The sequence below is a fragment of the Citrus clementina genome, unplaced genomic scaffold (assembly GCF_000493195.1).
Source record: "Citrus clementina cultivar Clemenules unplaced genomic scaffold, Citrus_clementina_v1.0 scaffold_4, whole genome shotgun sequence".
NCBI lineage: Eukaryota > Viridiplantae > Streptophyta > Magnoliopsida > Sapindales > Rutaceae > Citrus > Citrus x clementina.
The window spans coordinates 19,535,628-19,552,312 of record NW_006262274.1 but is presented as its reverse complement, the minus strand read 5'-3'; the positions used below and the strand labels follow the sequence as shown (position 1 = coordinate 19,552,312).

Below are 16,685 nucleotides of genomic sequence, written 5' to 3'. Positions count from 1 at the left end.
AGATGAAGCTAACTACACAATCTTCAGTAAAATTAGGTGTTCTTTAGCTCAATTAGTTCATTTGAAATGAGCTAATTAGAATTGACGACACGCTGCAAGCAAAGATTGTCCCCCAGAGGATAGTTATCCAATCCAAACAAACTCAAGAGGTTCAATAAGAAGGGCCCTTAAAACCGTTCCCGAGGAGGAAAATAATCGATAGTGGCTTGCCACATGTCTAAAAGGACATAAAAATACCATCAGGGCACTCCACCTTAAAAGGTTAGGTTAGGTTCACAAATAGATAAGTTCACTTACTCATAAAAGGCTCAAAATTTATCAATATTATAGGTTTCTTGAAAACCCATCACCTCATTTAATCTCCCACCAGACTTAACCATTGGAGCATCATCACCGGCCACCATCGTTGTTGCCTTTAACGGTCATTTATTGTGATTTCAGGTTCATTTCTGCTGCAATCTTCCCTAGAAAAATACTTTCTAGGCGCCTCCATCTCCATCACTACCAGGAAACTACCTTCTATAAAGCAATTCTTATAATGATTTAGGCTGAACTAAAATCAGACTAAAATATTTATTATTTTTAGTAATTTTATATAAAGATAAAATAAAAATTATATACAAGTAATTAGAAGGGGTTGGTGAGAGGAAGTGAGGGATCAAATATCATCGCTCCAAGCTAAATGGACGTTTTCGGGCTTTTGGGCCATGATTTTTATGGGGAGGCGAGTGTATGAGCTGGTGGGAGCAGTTCACCATGCAACTTTTGATGGCTTTTGTGCCTCGACAGTGTAGAATTTTGACGTTTTCATTATGTAAAATAGCTAAAGTGCCTCTGGATGCGCATCAGTGGGGAAAAAATAAATCAATAATTGATCCCTAATAAATTTTAGAATAAGTGATAAAAAGAAATCCTAATCAATAGCCAAATGTCCAAGATTTCCTTTGGGGTTTACAAAGCTGGGTTTAAAGAAGCCGAGAAGATGCCTTTGGTGGTGGTGGCTTGGCAGGCTGGCAGAGTGGCAGTGGCACCCTTTAGGGGCTGCAAACCCCCACCTTTAGGAATTTAAGACGGAGAAAATAATGGTTGTCATAAACCTTTTTTCAAAGGGGTGGCTTTCTTGCTTTGTTTGGTGGACAGAGCATTATCCTTTGCCTCTTTCCGGAAAGAGAATTTTTTTTTTTTTTTCCCTTTTGACTATTTAAAATTAAAAATGTGGATCCTTTGTAACACAGTCATCAAATATGTAATTTTTCTATTCAAAATTCTGTGTTGTTTGTCTCAAAGTTTTGGATTAATATTTTATCTTTCCATGGTTGTTTTCCTTTCCAATCAGGATGATATGCAGTGAAATTTCAACTGGACATCCACAAAAACAATCACAAGAGTTAAATATTTGTGAAGGGTTATTCGTGGAATATAATAAGTGGGTGGTAATAATCTTAATTTTTTTTTTTAGTGGAGATTATTTCGAAGAGGGGTTTTAAAAGGATTTTATCGGCGTGCCAATAGTCCCACATCTTTTTGCTTGCTTGGGCTCTGATTGATTTGATGTCATTTTTGGGCTAAGTTCAGTCTGCTTGATGGACCCGATGGATTTCGGTTTGCGAATGCCAAGTTCAAGCCCATATAATCCTAATTCGAAAATCCAAACTCACTAATCACTATGTTCAAAATAAAACTCGAACATTTTCCTTTGAAGCCACCATATAAATGATGTGTTGGCATGAAATCTACTGTGCAAATTGGTTTCTTGATGATTATCGAGATTATGTGGAAGATAAAGAAGAACGGTTGGTGACCTGCATAACAGCAGAGGGGATGCACCACTCTTTGCCGTCAAAACTGGCCGAAACTATAGAGGTCAAAATTGGCCGATAACAAAAGTTCAAACCAATGTGATAAAAGATATGATTGCGTAATTTGAGCAATAAGAAATGCCAAGGTACCAATTCTGACTTCAATTGCAGACAAATGCTAACAAGCCATTTAATAAGAGTATCACCAAAATACTCTTTTAATTTAATTATTTTAATACCTATTTGTTTATTTATGTGGTAAATAAAAAAGAGAAAAAAATTACTCATCTCTCTAATTACTCTTTAAAAAAAAAGTCATATTATTTTAATAGTTATAATATATCTCTCGGAACGAGAAGATAATAAGTAAAATCTTCTTTAAACAACCATTGAATGGTTCTTTAAAGTTTTGTGGCTGTAGATGCCATATGTAATAGACATAATAATATACATATTGATTGGACTGATATTGTGCTTCTACATGTCCCCCACTGTTTGACTCGTTGAGATGATCGTCACCATTTTGTAACTGTAAAGGACATCTCTCTCGAGGGTAAATGTGTAAATGCAACAGCGACATCCACAGGTTAAATCACCAATAATTTTTTCATTGATCGTGTTGGTCAGTTGGTGTGCCACAAAACGGCAACGTGGCAAGCCGTAATTCAAAAGCTAGCAACTGGAATTAACTGTTACTGGACGGCGAAACGGGAACTACATTGAACTACCCCTTTCCTAGCGTTGTTGTTGTGCCTGTGCGGCGCGGTCGTGGCTTGTGATGTTAAAAGAACAAAGAAAGAGGATTTGCAGGATAAAGCGCACAACTGTAAGAAATAAGCCAAATAATTCAACATATAAACAAACAAAACCAATTGTGGGAAGCAAGCAGACTCATCAATATTCTCATTTACGGATCTGCCGGCTTTTATTTTAGCCAATAATAATAATAATAAAGAATATTATTATTTTACCATTAAAATTATTATGATATATAATGTCAGTACTACGGTTTGCCGAAAAATATATTTTACCACCAAATATTTGTGCCGTTATCAATTTAATACCATTTCGTTAAAAATATTAAAAATTTACTGATGTTTTGATAATGTGATAAGAACATTAAAGGCATTTCGTATTGAAGTCAGAACACTGTATTGCAAGTGTAAAATAAATAAAAAAAACAAAGTAAAAATTTTTTAAGGAAAATAATTAGAGAATTAGGAAATTGATAACCCTAAAATCGGCCCCTCTCTCTCATTAATTTTTTTAATTAAATTGTTATTATTTTTAGTTGTGATTAATACTTGAATTTCATAGATTATAATATTAATTTTGAAGCCGAATTTTTATTATTATTTTTTATTGTTTGTCGTAATTCTGCATATTGTTCATTATTTTTATTAATTAAAATTTTCAGTTGTTTTCTAAATTTTATTAATTGTTATTGTTATTATAAATTATTATTAAATTGTTATTATTTTTAGTTGTGATTAATACTTGAATTTCATAGGTTATAATATTAATTTTGAAACATAAAATTTTTATTAATTGTTTTCTTTGCCATTTATTGTAATTGTACATGTTATTAATTATTTTTTATTAAATACAATTTTAGTTGTTTTCTAAATCTTATTTTTGTTGATTGTTTCTTTCTTTTCAAAGGGTAAAATCAACTTTTAACTTATTTTTTGTTAAACATTAACTTTATTTAACGGAAATGATAAATTAATAACAACGCAAATATTTAGTAGTAAAATATATTTTTCAACAAACTATGTTACTGAAATGATGTGTCAAAATAATTTTGATGGTAAAATAATAATATTACTAATAATAATAATTATTATTATTATAATAATTGAATCTCAGGTCTCATAAATCATCCGAGCGGTTAACGCGCTTGACACACGCGCCAAACAGGAAAACACTGCTCAAGCAACGGTGCAAAGTGGATGATTGGAAGGACTGCAAGCAAATGTATTGACTTTATTGGACATGCGTAACATGCAATCATTATGATCTCAGAAACCATACAAAGGAACTGTGATTAGATAGTGGAAACAATGTGAAGTGAAGCGAGGTGTATGATTTGGTGCCAGGTGGCAAATGGAACTTTCTTTTGAATGGTCATGATTGACGGCTCGTGACTTCCACGATGGAAGTTGGATGTGGATTCAGCTCTATTAGTCTGATACTGTTATAAATATATTTTTAATTATTTTATTCAACCTGGCACGGCATTTGCGTTGGAAGTGTCAGAGTGTCTGAGAAGAGCTAAAATAATTTTTAATTCACGAAAATTATAGAATTACTAAAAAAAAAAAAAATGTTGTGAAGATAACGCAGATGGAATATGCCACCAGATTCGGATTCAATGCATGTTTAAAATTCAATGTAATCAATGGTGTTTGAGATTCAATTCTATCCTACAATACGCTATAAACCACTTGTTTGTCGACAAAAAGGTTTTGAGTTCTTGTACACGTACAGTGGAGATAAAATTAAAAAATGATAATTGATATATTTATAAAATTAGGGTATTAATTTTATATACTAAATTATGAGGAACTTTATCTTTAATTAATTTATTGATATTGTAAAATTATATCATTAATGATAATATAAAAAATTAATTATTACCCAGCCTATCATGACCCTTAAATTAAATATTAGTAAACTATAATATAATTCGGAAAGAAATATGTCAAACACGATACCAACTTTGATATATTACATTTTTGAATGAGTTTCTTTTCAAAATGTTTATTAAATTCAATCGATTAAAATAGAAAAACTGAGACTGGATCAAATACTGTATGTCTGAACTTCATAATTTGAACGAACTCGAAGGTCAACTGTTAAATGAGCATCAAAGGACCTAATGTCTTGTCAACAAATTATTTTTTATATTTATTCTCAAATGATTATCCATCCATCAATTGCTTCATTTTTATTTTTGTAATAATTTATTGAAAAACTAATATTACTCGGAAAGAAAAAATTTCCCTGTACGAGAAAAAAAAAAAAAAAAAAAAAAACCCCACTGAAACTGAACGGATTTGGGCAAATGAGGACACACGCATCTCTTTCGAAAGTCCAAAATGATTCCTCTCTCTTTAGCCGTTGAGTTTCAGTTTCGTCTTTCCCCTCCAATTTTATATTTATATATAACCACCAAACAGACCAACAAAAATTAAACTTGCCATTTCTTCGTTTGACTTCTTCTTTTTCTCTCTTTACCATCACCAAACTTTGTGCTTCACGCGTCTTCATCTCTTCACTGTAATTTCCATATCATGTCTCTGCGCTTACCGTTGACGAAACTCGTCAAAATATCACCGTTTGATCGAACCCTGGCAATGCTCTGATCAAATTCAACTGCACAATGAGCGACTCTCCTGCTCCCTCTTCCAACTCTGATCCCGGCTCAATCTCCGCCGTCGATCAGGTTACTCTCAATTCACTACAGTTACTGTCATTCGATTTCTCTGTGCACTTAAAACAAAATTAATTTAATTCAATTCAATTTGTTGTTGCTCGTGATCTTTGATTTTAGTTATTGAGTGTTTTTTTTTAATTATATATTTAGTAATTTACTTATTAGCAAATAAATGATATTGTATTGTTATTTCTTTCTTAATCTCTATTCTCTAGTCACTTCAGTTCAATTTATTGTTGAAAGCTGATGCTTTTTTATAGTAGATATCATTTTCTTTTTTTGGGATAATTTCAGTTAAATGTATTGGTTGAGGATATTTAGATGAATTTATGCTTAGGCTCTTTCTGTTACTTTTAAGCCGCAGCTAAAGTAAAATGGAAACTTCTAAAATTCCTTTTTTTTTTTTATAATTTCAAAGTTTTGTTGGATAATTGACATTTTCTTATTTAGTAAATTACATAATAATTCATATTCTTAGTTTCCATACTACAGATGTAAGTGCTCACCAAACACTTCAGCAACCTTGCCTTGGCAGCACAGATGATAGGCAATAATACCAATAGAGCCTTACTTCAATTTATTTAACACAGTAGTAGTTTATTAGGGAGTGGCTTTTAGGCTTTCAAATTCTCAAAACTGTTATTGTACTTATTTTGTAGTGTTTGGATAAAGACAGAAGTATTTTTTGGGAGAAGCACTTATATTGCTTTTGTTTTTTAAGAAAGTGTTGCTCTCAGATGATTTTGTGAAAAGGTACTTTGACAAAAAGCACCTTATTGTTTCTTTCTGAATTTGCTTTTGATTATTGTCACGTTCATTTGATAAATTTCAGACTGGTGGGAGGAGTCGAAGAAGTACAGATGGTAGTCAAACTCTGCTATCTGAGTCACGTCATTGGCGAGATGTTTTCTGGTTAGGAATATTTGTAATTCATTTGATTGGTTTAGGATTTCTTCTTTCGGTTCTTGGGCTCAATAGGTTTAAGAAAACAGATAGGTTTAATATCAGTAGATACACAAATCAAAAAGTGGAGACTAAAGGTGAATTGACAGAGGACTACTGGCCAATATATGCTGTTGCTGGTGGCGTTGGTGCTCTCCTTGGATGGATGTGGTTGCTGCTGCTTGGTTCTCCGGCAAACCAAATGTTGAAGATTTCAGTGCACATTTTGACTACTTACCTTGCTGTGATCAGTGTTCTGTGTTTCTGGTGCGATCAGTTTTTCTGGGGTGTTGCATTTGCAACTGCTGCTGCATTACAGTTCTTGTATGTTATATCTGTTATAGACAGGTATGAGCTCGAAAATCCTTATAGTTATTGAGTTGAACTTATCTTAAAGTCTTTGGTGTTTTCTAAAAGAGAAAGATATTTAATCAACTGCCATGTGATATATTTAGACATTCACATAAGTTTGCTTGATCAGTTTATTATTATATGGTCAATTCATCATTGAAATTTTCACAGTTTGCAACATTGTATATTTTCATTAACATGCTGATCGGTGAATTATTAGAATAACATAGAAATTTAGAAGATGATTGAAGATGCTATTTTCTTCTCATTACCTTAATATAAATATATTTCATACTATTGGTTGTATCCAAATAGGAATATCATTAGCAGTCTTGCCTTGAAGATGCACCTTGTTGGTCAATTCTAGAATCTTAATGCCGGTAATTTATTGTGCATGCATAATCGATATGTTTTCTAATGTATATTTTAAGTACAGTAAGAAGGGGATATATCAGGATTGGAATTACCAATATCCTCCAAAGTCTTCTCTGACAACATATTATTCTTCCATAGACTTTCATTTACCATGCTAGTGCTGCAAAAAGCAGTGAAGATGGTGTGGAGTCTTCCTGAAGTTAAGAGAGTTGCGTACGTGTTCATGGCAGTCATGCTTTTGTGGATGGGGATATGGTCCTTTGGGACAGCTGGTGTTGTTGCTTCAGACATGGATGATGGTGGACGCTGGTGGCTTCTTTTGGTGAGCTGGCAAGTTTTGCTATTTATTGCATCTGTTGTTAGGATGTGCATTATAATGAGTATTGACAGTAATTATGCTACTATCTATATTGCAGGTTCTCTCTGTAAGCTTATTTTGGACTGGCGCAGTCCTCTGTAACACGGTGCATGTGATAGTGTCTGGGATGGTGTTTCTTGTTCTTATTCATGATGGCCGAGATTCAGTATCAATGCCTCACAACCCATTGGTGAAGTCTCTGCGGTATGCTGTAACAACATCTTTGGGCAGCATTTGCTATGGATCACTCTTCACAGCTGCTATTCGGACTTTGAGGTGGGAGGTAAGAGCACCGATGTTCACTTTTCGATGATTGGTTCATCAATCTTAATTCCAAGGTTGCATGTTTCTTTGTCATTGTTTTTATTTTATCCTTTCATTGTTTTAACTTTAATTTTCAAAATTTTATCTTAGATCAGGGGGATCCGTTCAAAGATTGGCAACAACGAGTGTTTGCTTTGCTGTGTTGATTTTCTTTTTCATCTTGTGGAAACTCTTGTTAGGTTTTTTAACAAGTATGCGTATGTCCAGGTATTTATTTATTTTTTAAAATCTGTTTCAGTAATTTCTTTTGTATATGACTTTTCAATAATAAACAGTTCCTAGACTTTAATTGGAAATTTGTCTATTATGATCATGTATTTGTGAATGGTTGAAGATTTACAATATCAGGGACTTGAAACTCTCATATTTAATTTATTGCTTTGATTTTAAATGTTTTAAGCTATCATCTTTGCATTGACCCATTGGGTAGTAGTGCATTACTTATTGTTGGTCTGTGATGTATTAACTTAATACTTTTATGCTTCTCTACTTCTAACATCCTTCCAGTTTCCTAGTTTTTGGTTTTCTTCCTTATTTAACCGACTGATGCTCTCACGATGCTTCTCAAATATTTTCTTTAAGTTGCATTTTCTTATTTGGAATTCAGTACAGAAGTGGTTAGAATAGTTTTCGGCACTACTGCATTATGTTATCAACTAGTCAAGGGAAATAGTATGGTAAATTGAAACAATAAAACCACACATACAGATATATTGTAACTGTATTACTGCAGCTATGCAGAATTGAAAGTCCAAGGCCTATTATTATTTTAGGAAATCAATTTTGAGGGATATTACATGTTTGAAAGTTATATGTGGTTTCCTTATCTTATTTGGATTAGATTTCTTTCCTTTTGGCCACTTTCAACCTTGTATTTGTCTTTGGTGATCACTGATTGATCTCAGGAATTATCTAATACTTGAAAAGGAAGAAAAGGTAAACCAAACCTGCCAACCCCTGTTGTGAATGGCATTCAGCAGATCACTTATACCACTAGCAGGAGCCTTATTTGGCATTCACATTCACCTAAAATATTGTGCATCAAAACATAGCATCAGTTCTACCATATTAATAGTTCATTTCATATATGTTTTAATTTTACAGGTTTTCTTGTGGTTTTATATTTAGTCATTGTTCCCGTTGTGTTTTCCAGGCATTTCTGTTAATGCCAGTTTAACCGAAATAACACTGAAATGATACTTAACAAGAGCATTTTTTCTGTGATCAGATTGATTAATAAGATTGGCATTAGCTTTCCATGTATCCATTAGAATTGAATTTTACAATTTTGTTCCACAGTGTTCAGTAGGGGCAACACTGAAATGATACTTAACAAGAGCATTTTTTCTGTGATCAGATTGATTAATAAGATTGGCATTAGCTTTCCATGTATCCATTAGAATTGAATTTTACAATTTTGTTCCACAGTGTTCAGTAGGGGCTAGTTCATTGAGTTCTAAGGCCTATTGTTTAGTTCGCTTGATGGGTAGTATACCTACATTCACCGAAATTAATATGATACATTTTTGTTTTGCATCTCCGCAATTTTATCTCCTTGACAACTGCTACCTCAAATTTCCCATTAAAAGCACTCATCTCTTTCTACACTTTCTTGTGAAATGTCAATTATTTTTCTCAATTTTCTGGTTGTGTTGATGCTTTTATGAAAGAGGGCACATCCTCTTTATCCATATATATATATATATATATTTGGGTGAGATACTCGCTTCCAATTCTGCTAGAGGGTAATGTATGATTTATCTTTTGTGAAACAACTTTCTGAAGTTTATAGTAGTTGATTTTGTGCTTGAATTTTGTTAAGTGTGAATGTATGATGTATCTTTTAATGAAGAACAACTTTTTAAAGTTTGTGGTAGTTGATTTGGTGCTTGAAGTTTGTTGACAGTAGCTCACATAGCAACAGTAAATGACAACTTCAATAAAATTTTGAGAGTGGCATGGTTTTCAACTTCTATTACCTGCAGATAGCTGTCTATGGCAAAGGTTTTAACCGGTCAGCAAGGGATGCCTGGGAGTTATTTCAATCAACTGGTGTTGAAGCACTTGTTGCCTATGATTGTTCAGGTGCTGTTCTACTGATGGGCACTATTGTGGGTGGGCTTATCACTGGAACTTGTGCAGGTGCTTGGACATATACTAAATGGCACGATAGAGTGGTTATGGTGGGTTCCACAGCAATGCTGATGGGAATGGTCTTAGTAAGTTTTCTACTTACCACTCAAAAAAATTATATTTTACATTGAGTTTTTCTTAAGGTTAGACTAAAACGTAGATGGAATATATGGAAATAATTTTCTAGTTTTTCGCTGGTGACCGTTCCGGTAGAAATTTGATGAAACTTTATTGGAGATTTCTGATAAATTTATGAAACAGTAGTCTGTGTGCTTTTCATCTAAACTTCAAACGATGTCAATCAGACTTATCTTTTCATTAATAAAAACAAAGGCTCTTATTGGGTTACAGCCTAACAACAGAATGGCAGACATGTTAACATCAATTCTTTATCTGATAAAAGAGCTATACTTGCTTCAGGTGGGATTGGCAATGGTTGTAGTAGAAAGTGCTGTTACTTCCATATATATCTGTTATGCAGAAGATCCTTTGTTGATTCACAGATGGGATGCTGAATTCTTTAATCAGATGTCTGAGACACTACACCAACGTCTTCAATATAGGAGTGCACGAGCTAGGGAAGTATTGACCAACAACCGGTTTGATTCCCATACACAAGAATCACTTTCTGTTTAAGTTGTTGAAAATGGTTGCAAATTTATACAGTGTAATTCCTCGTGCTTAAATTATTCTTCCAAATGTATGAAATCTTTTGTGTTTGGTTTGGAGTTTGTGTGGGTGTCTTAATGTCTTTACACAAAACAATACTTTTTGATAAAAATATAGTGGTCATTTCTCACTTATGTGGCACTGGAGGGAAAAGGGACAAAGAGGTTGGTCCAAATAGGCATATCCCTCGACATAAGGATAAATTATTTTATAAACCTGTTTTGGATATAATCTTAGGAGTATGCACATTGACCTTTCAAAGTTTCATGTTAGAGGTTTCATCTTTTGTATTGGAAGTTTCAAAAGTCTGGAACCTAATAAATTTTCTAGTGGCCAATCACCCCTTATTGAGTGTACCATTACATTTGACTATCCAAAAAAATATTGTATCCAAATCCAGATACATCAACTATTTGACTCCTTTTCAGTTGCTTTTCTTTTTCAATGGTAAAGGATTCGGAATTGCAAATTTCCTAATTTAGGATGGGGATTATTCTTATTTAGGTGAGATGGGGCAGTGGGGCGCATTAATTGAAAAATATATTTTCATGTATTGTTTTTGTAACTTCAATTTCTTTTTGTTTCCCCAACATTTACTTCTTCTGAAAGGTGAAGAGTGAAATGAAAATGTGAACATTTTCTTATAATTTCCTTTGCAATTTTTTAGTACATATTTTCTCTTTAGGGAAATGAGAAGTTGCTTTTTCGTATTCCAATTAGCAACACGGTCCGCTACTCTTTTGGAAATATTATATATAATTCTATATAACATTTATTTTTTACCTTTTTTTTAATGCTTATTTGGTATGATTTATCTAGTTGTCATGAATGCATATTTAATTCCATAACCTTTTATCAATTTTTTTTTGTTATTTAGTTTTTTTAATAGAACTTTTGAAGATTAAATAAGAAATTTTGCCCCTACTAATAAAAGTTCAAATTTTGGATTTTTGGGAATAAAGGTTGATTTTTTTTTAATGCTAAAATATCTAAAATATCTTTTACTTATTTTGACAATTTTATTTTATTCTTTTCATAACGTAACTTTAAAAAATTTACCTATTAAAGTAATTTTATAATTTTTAATAAAAGCTCTCATTAATAATTGAACAACTAAATTATTTTGGTAAAAGTTCCACTTATAAAAATTCTGTTAACAGAAGTTCATCTTGAATAAACTCTATTTGAAATCCTATACCAAACAAAACCTTAGTACCCATTAGTACTCCTTAGTGCTACTTTTATTTACCATTTAAATTAAGGTGGCGTTTGTTTTTTAATTTGAAATCTGAATAGACCTCAATTAGTTTAAATTCTGAATAGAGTTGAATGTATGAATTTGAATGATATGTTTTTTTTTTGTCTGAATTGCTAAAAATAAATATTAAGTTGTTTGTTTTTTAACTTATTATAGTGCTAAATGTATTCGAAATGCATTATTTTTTTACTCCACATTTGTCGGTAACAAGGAGATCATGTGGGAAATATATTACTAAAGTTGACTGAATTTCAAAAGGGTTGAAGAACTCAACAGGTTTGCTTAACAATTTGGGCAAATTTCAAGCCACTCTGGCCTTTGCGAGGGCATGAGGGTAAAAACTCCCCCCTTACAAGTGTGAAGGTACGAGTCCGAGCCCCCACAAAGTATTGTTGAGTGTTTTTTTTTTTTTAATTTGAGTGAAGATAATTTTCTCCCTTTCGAAACGTTAGTGAAGTAGATATCTCTCGAATATTAGGAAGGGTAAAAATTTGGACAATGGTATATAAGATTGGTAAATTTAATTTCAGTAATTGTCTGATTGTAAATATGAGTATAATAATCTCATTAAATATAAGTTGTAATCTAAGCAATAATTTCATGTAATTCAAAAAAAAAAACTTGGAGCAAATTTCAATTCCACATCTTTTTTTTGGGGGGGGGGGGGGGGGAGGAATTTTTCAATTTCACATCTAAAATAAGAGAATCCTTCGATGTACAAGATGGGAACTCTAATTCAATATTTGAAACATCTTTATAAATTTTAGACAAAAATAGGAAACTCCATCCACTAAACACTAGCATTCACTTTCTATTATTACTAAAACTTAGTAATAAAGTACATATATGATCATTATATAATTATAATAGGTAGGCGCATGTGCAGACAGTATGTTAGATCGGAAGTGAGCACTTAGTAATAAGTGAATGGGTACATAGCACATTGTGTCCGCTCGTGTATATGATACACACCATTGTAGTGCTAATTTCTCTTTTAAGTAGTGACCAGGGGGACTGAAAAATGCAAAGTAATTGTACTCAGGGCTACTTATAAACTTTAATATGTGAACAACTTGCAAGAACAGACTGGACAAGTTATTTCGACAAATTAAATATTGGATTAGACTATTTATTTCGGCAAATCAAAAAAATATTGGATTCTTTTGCATAGTTGTCTCAATAAAATTAGTCTCCTTTTGTTTCTGTAATTTTCCTTGTCATGGGAAATTACTAAGTGTAGGGCATTTACGCATAAATGCTGCTGCCAACCGGGGATACTTTCTGTCACCACGTAAGTTATTGCGGTCTTTGAGAAATGCATAGTTGAACCATCGTTTTACACACAGGAAATTTACAGGTTTGTTGCTCCTAGGCCCTAGCTGCTACCAGTTTCAGAAAGTCCATTTTTTTTTCTTTTTTTTTTGCTTTTAATCAAAAAGTCCATTTTTCCATTTTAAATCTAACAATAGCGTATTGCAAAATTTCGCAAGCCCCGTGTTTGAAATTTTGAACGTCTAAAGTTATATAATTATAATTACGGGTAATTTTTAAAAACCTCCCCTGAAGTTTGGGCTTGTTGCAAGTAGATGGCGAGAATCCGTTTATTTGTAAAAAATCCTCTACAGTCAGTTAATTTTAACATTGACCGTTAGTTGACTGTGCAAAGACAATATTGTCTTTAACCATAGTTTGTAGACTAACATAACCTAAAAAAAAACTAAAATTATTGGTGCGAAAAACACAAACCCTATTTTTTGACAATTTTATCCTTGTCAATTCTAAAGATTTACAATATCATAGGTAAAAATTATGACTATTTCATTTTCAAGTTTTTAATTTTATCTTTCTTGTAGGAACTTTAAGAAAATATCAATAATTTAAAGAGGAGTTTTCAAGTTTTTAATTTTATTTTTTTTGTAAGAACTTTAAGAAAATATCAATAATTTAAAGAGGGTAAAATAGTCAATAATTTTGATTTTTTTTTTTAGCTATTTCCGTCTACAAACTATTGTTAAGGGTAATATTATCTTTGCACAGTCAACTAACGGTCAATGTTAAAATTAATTGACGGTAGAGGATTTTTTACAAATAAACCAATTCTCGCCATCTACTTGCAACAAGTCCAAACCTCAGGAGAGGTTTTTAAAAATTACCCTTATAACTACTCCTTTATTTATTTTTTTTAAAAGTCTATCTCAAAATTTAAAATTTCTTATCCATAAATCATAATGACTTACATGTTATATAATGTGTAACATCGGCTGTAACATGGAATCTCAGAGTTACGAGACGTCATCTTACATCGAGATCGGATCCGACATTAAAATCAAACATTAAATAAGGATTCGATGTCACATAAAAAAAAATAGGACCCCAGAATTAATACATGCATGTATGATATGGGTTACAGGTATGCGGATAAATGCTCTATTCTCTGTTCATTCATTTAAAAAAAAAGAAAAATCGGTTGTTACGATTATAAATGTAACATTGCCAGAAATTGCAGGGGGACAGGATCCAACGTACAAAATAATACATGCATAAGAAAGAAATAGCTTAATCATGACGCTTTGGTTTAGTATAAATGCTCTATTCTCTGTTCATTCATTTAAAAACAATAAAGAAAAATCGGTTGTTACGATTATAAATGGAACATTGCCAAAAATTGTAGGGGGGGACAGGATCCAACGTGCAAAATAATAAAGCATAAGAAAGAAATAGCTTAATCACGATGCTTTGGTTTAGTGGTAATTCAGTCTAACTACGTGACATTCAATTATTAAATGGTAGGATATTAATTTTATTAATTTAAAATTTTACTATTTAATAAATGAATGACGTATAGCAGTTATGAGTCAAATTGAGAATTGTTAAGATTCTTCCCACTAATATTTTTTTAAATATAAGCACTAGTAGAGTTTTGAGTCGGTTTCGATAATCTTCCACATTACAAACATACATATTTTAATTATCAATAGACTTTATATTGTAGTATTTATTAGGGGTTGACATTAACCTGTTCGGTTTGGTTTTGCCCAAAAATCGAACCAACTGAACTCGATTGAGTCAAGAATTTATGAACCAAATGCGAACCGACCTTAGGAATCGAATTGAACCGAAATAATTCAATTCGGTGTTCAAGAAATTTAATATTTTTTTTTTATGTGAATACTTTTTTATTGTTAACCTAAATTTGATTTTTTTAGTTCAATTAAATTGTAATCATTTATGTTTTATGTAAAAATATTAATATAAAATAATTTTATAAGAAAAAATATTATTGTATATATAACTAAATAATTTTTCTTTTTTAAATAATTAAACATCGACTCATTTTATCCGGACTGAACCAAACCGAACCAAGTAACATATTTCAATTCGATCTGAAAAAAAAAAAAAGAGAAACAAAGAAATAGTGCGACAAATAAATTCCAAAAACGTGACATTCAAATAAGACAAATGACATCATCGCAGACGGTGAAAAGACAAACAAAATTCCCAATCTCATATAAACACCAGATGCAGTACTATTCAAAACCTGACACGTCATAAAAACGAACGAACAGCATACATTCAATTTCCGTATAAGTAAGATGCGTGCGTCACCAAATTTTTCTCTTCGGTGTTTGTTGGGCTCGGCGGGTGCACGCACAATAAATAATAAAAATAATTGAATATACGATAATTAATGCCAATACTTTCAAAGAAATTTTTAATTTATTAACAGAGATTCTGATTTCTCCTGCAGCTCGCTTCCCTGGCTTCTGGCCTTCTGGGGTCTGGTCTGGACGAGCTATCCCTAGCGTCCTTTTTAGAAACAAGAGGTTCCTTTCAAGCAAAGACATATTTAATTTTTGGTGTTAAATGTTTTCCTTTTCTATTAATAATATTCATTGATTATTATAAGGCAATGTGGGTTCCAATAATTCATTTCAACGGCATCGCATCACCATCACATCATCACCATCTTGCGAGGGGAACACAGTTTCCCATGGCGTGTACACTGGTGAAAGCAAAACAAGGGGCATCAAATCAAAAGCTCTGTGCCTAAAAACGCTGTCGTTATAACTAGAATAGCGTATAGGCAGAGCGAGACTGTGAGAGAGATTCCACAGAAAGGAAAGAAACAAAAGTGTCTCTATATCAACATTCATCGACTCAAAAGCTCGCATGAACGAGAAGAAAGAAACTTTTGATTGAATAAGATATGTGAGAGAATCACAACACAACTCATCGAAGTTCAAAACTTACGGTGACTGAAAATCTTGGAGATGGCATTTTTGGGGAACGAACTCGATATTCACGCACACGTCGATAAAGAGCGTGGCCAAACTAATTACGGAAAATAAAATTGGCTCATTTTTTGTTTTTCAACTTTTTTTTTTCATTTTTTTATTGCTTTTATTCATGATCCGTGCAAGTATTTAATGATTTCATTGCGTTTATGATAACTAAAATGAATTTGAAGGGCTAACTGAAATAAATGTATGAAAATGGATAATTAGCATTTATTATTTGTAGGTTGTATTCTATTTTTAGAGTGTCAACATCTAGCCATGTGTTCTGTTTAGGTAAAAATAATAGAAGGATTAATTATTGATGAATTTTAAGATTAGGATAACTACTATATAAGAAAACAAATCTCATGCGCCTTGTTAATAGAACATATAGCAAGCATGTTATGACTCTAAAATTCACAATGTTCACTCGAGAAAATATATGACATGAACGAAAAGTGAAGAATGATTTAAGTATAATTTTGAGTGTTCGAGTCTTTTTTTTACATACTATTTTTAGAGTGAAACATACTATTTCTTTTTAGCGACTTTAGAGATGATTTAATTTCATCGCTTTTGAATCATGAATATTATAAAGACCTTCAATAATAAACATGTGCTCACAAAAAAAGAAAATAAGATTATTATTGATTTCATTGGGATGATTATGCAAGTCTATACACACAAAAAAAAAAAAAATTGAATAAATTCGTGTCTCGATCAACTACAATGTCTGTCCTTTCTTGCTGCAAAATCCAAA

At 32.1% G+C, this 16,685-nt stretch overlaps 1 protein-coding gene across 1 annotated transcript; it reads left to right on the top strand.

Moving 5' to 3' along the window:
- Positions 1–4,820: 4,820 nt before the first annotated feature.
- Positions 4,821–10,520, top strand: LOC18044192 (CTL-like protein DDB_G0274487). Its single transcript, XM_006437653.2, has 7 exons — positions 4,821–5,247; positions 6,071–6,528; positions 7,045–7,228; positions 7,323–7,547; positions 7,679–7,795; positions 9,574–9,807; positions 10,142–10,520. Exons 1-7 carry the CDS (start codon positions 5,185–5,187, stop codon positions 10,355–10,357), a joined length of 1,497 nt encoding a protein of 498 aa, XP_006437716.1. The 5' UTR covers positions 4,821–5,184; the 3' UTR covers positions 10,358–10,520.
- Positions 10,521–16,685: the final 6,165 nt, after the last annotated feature.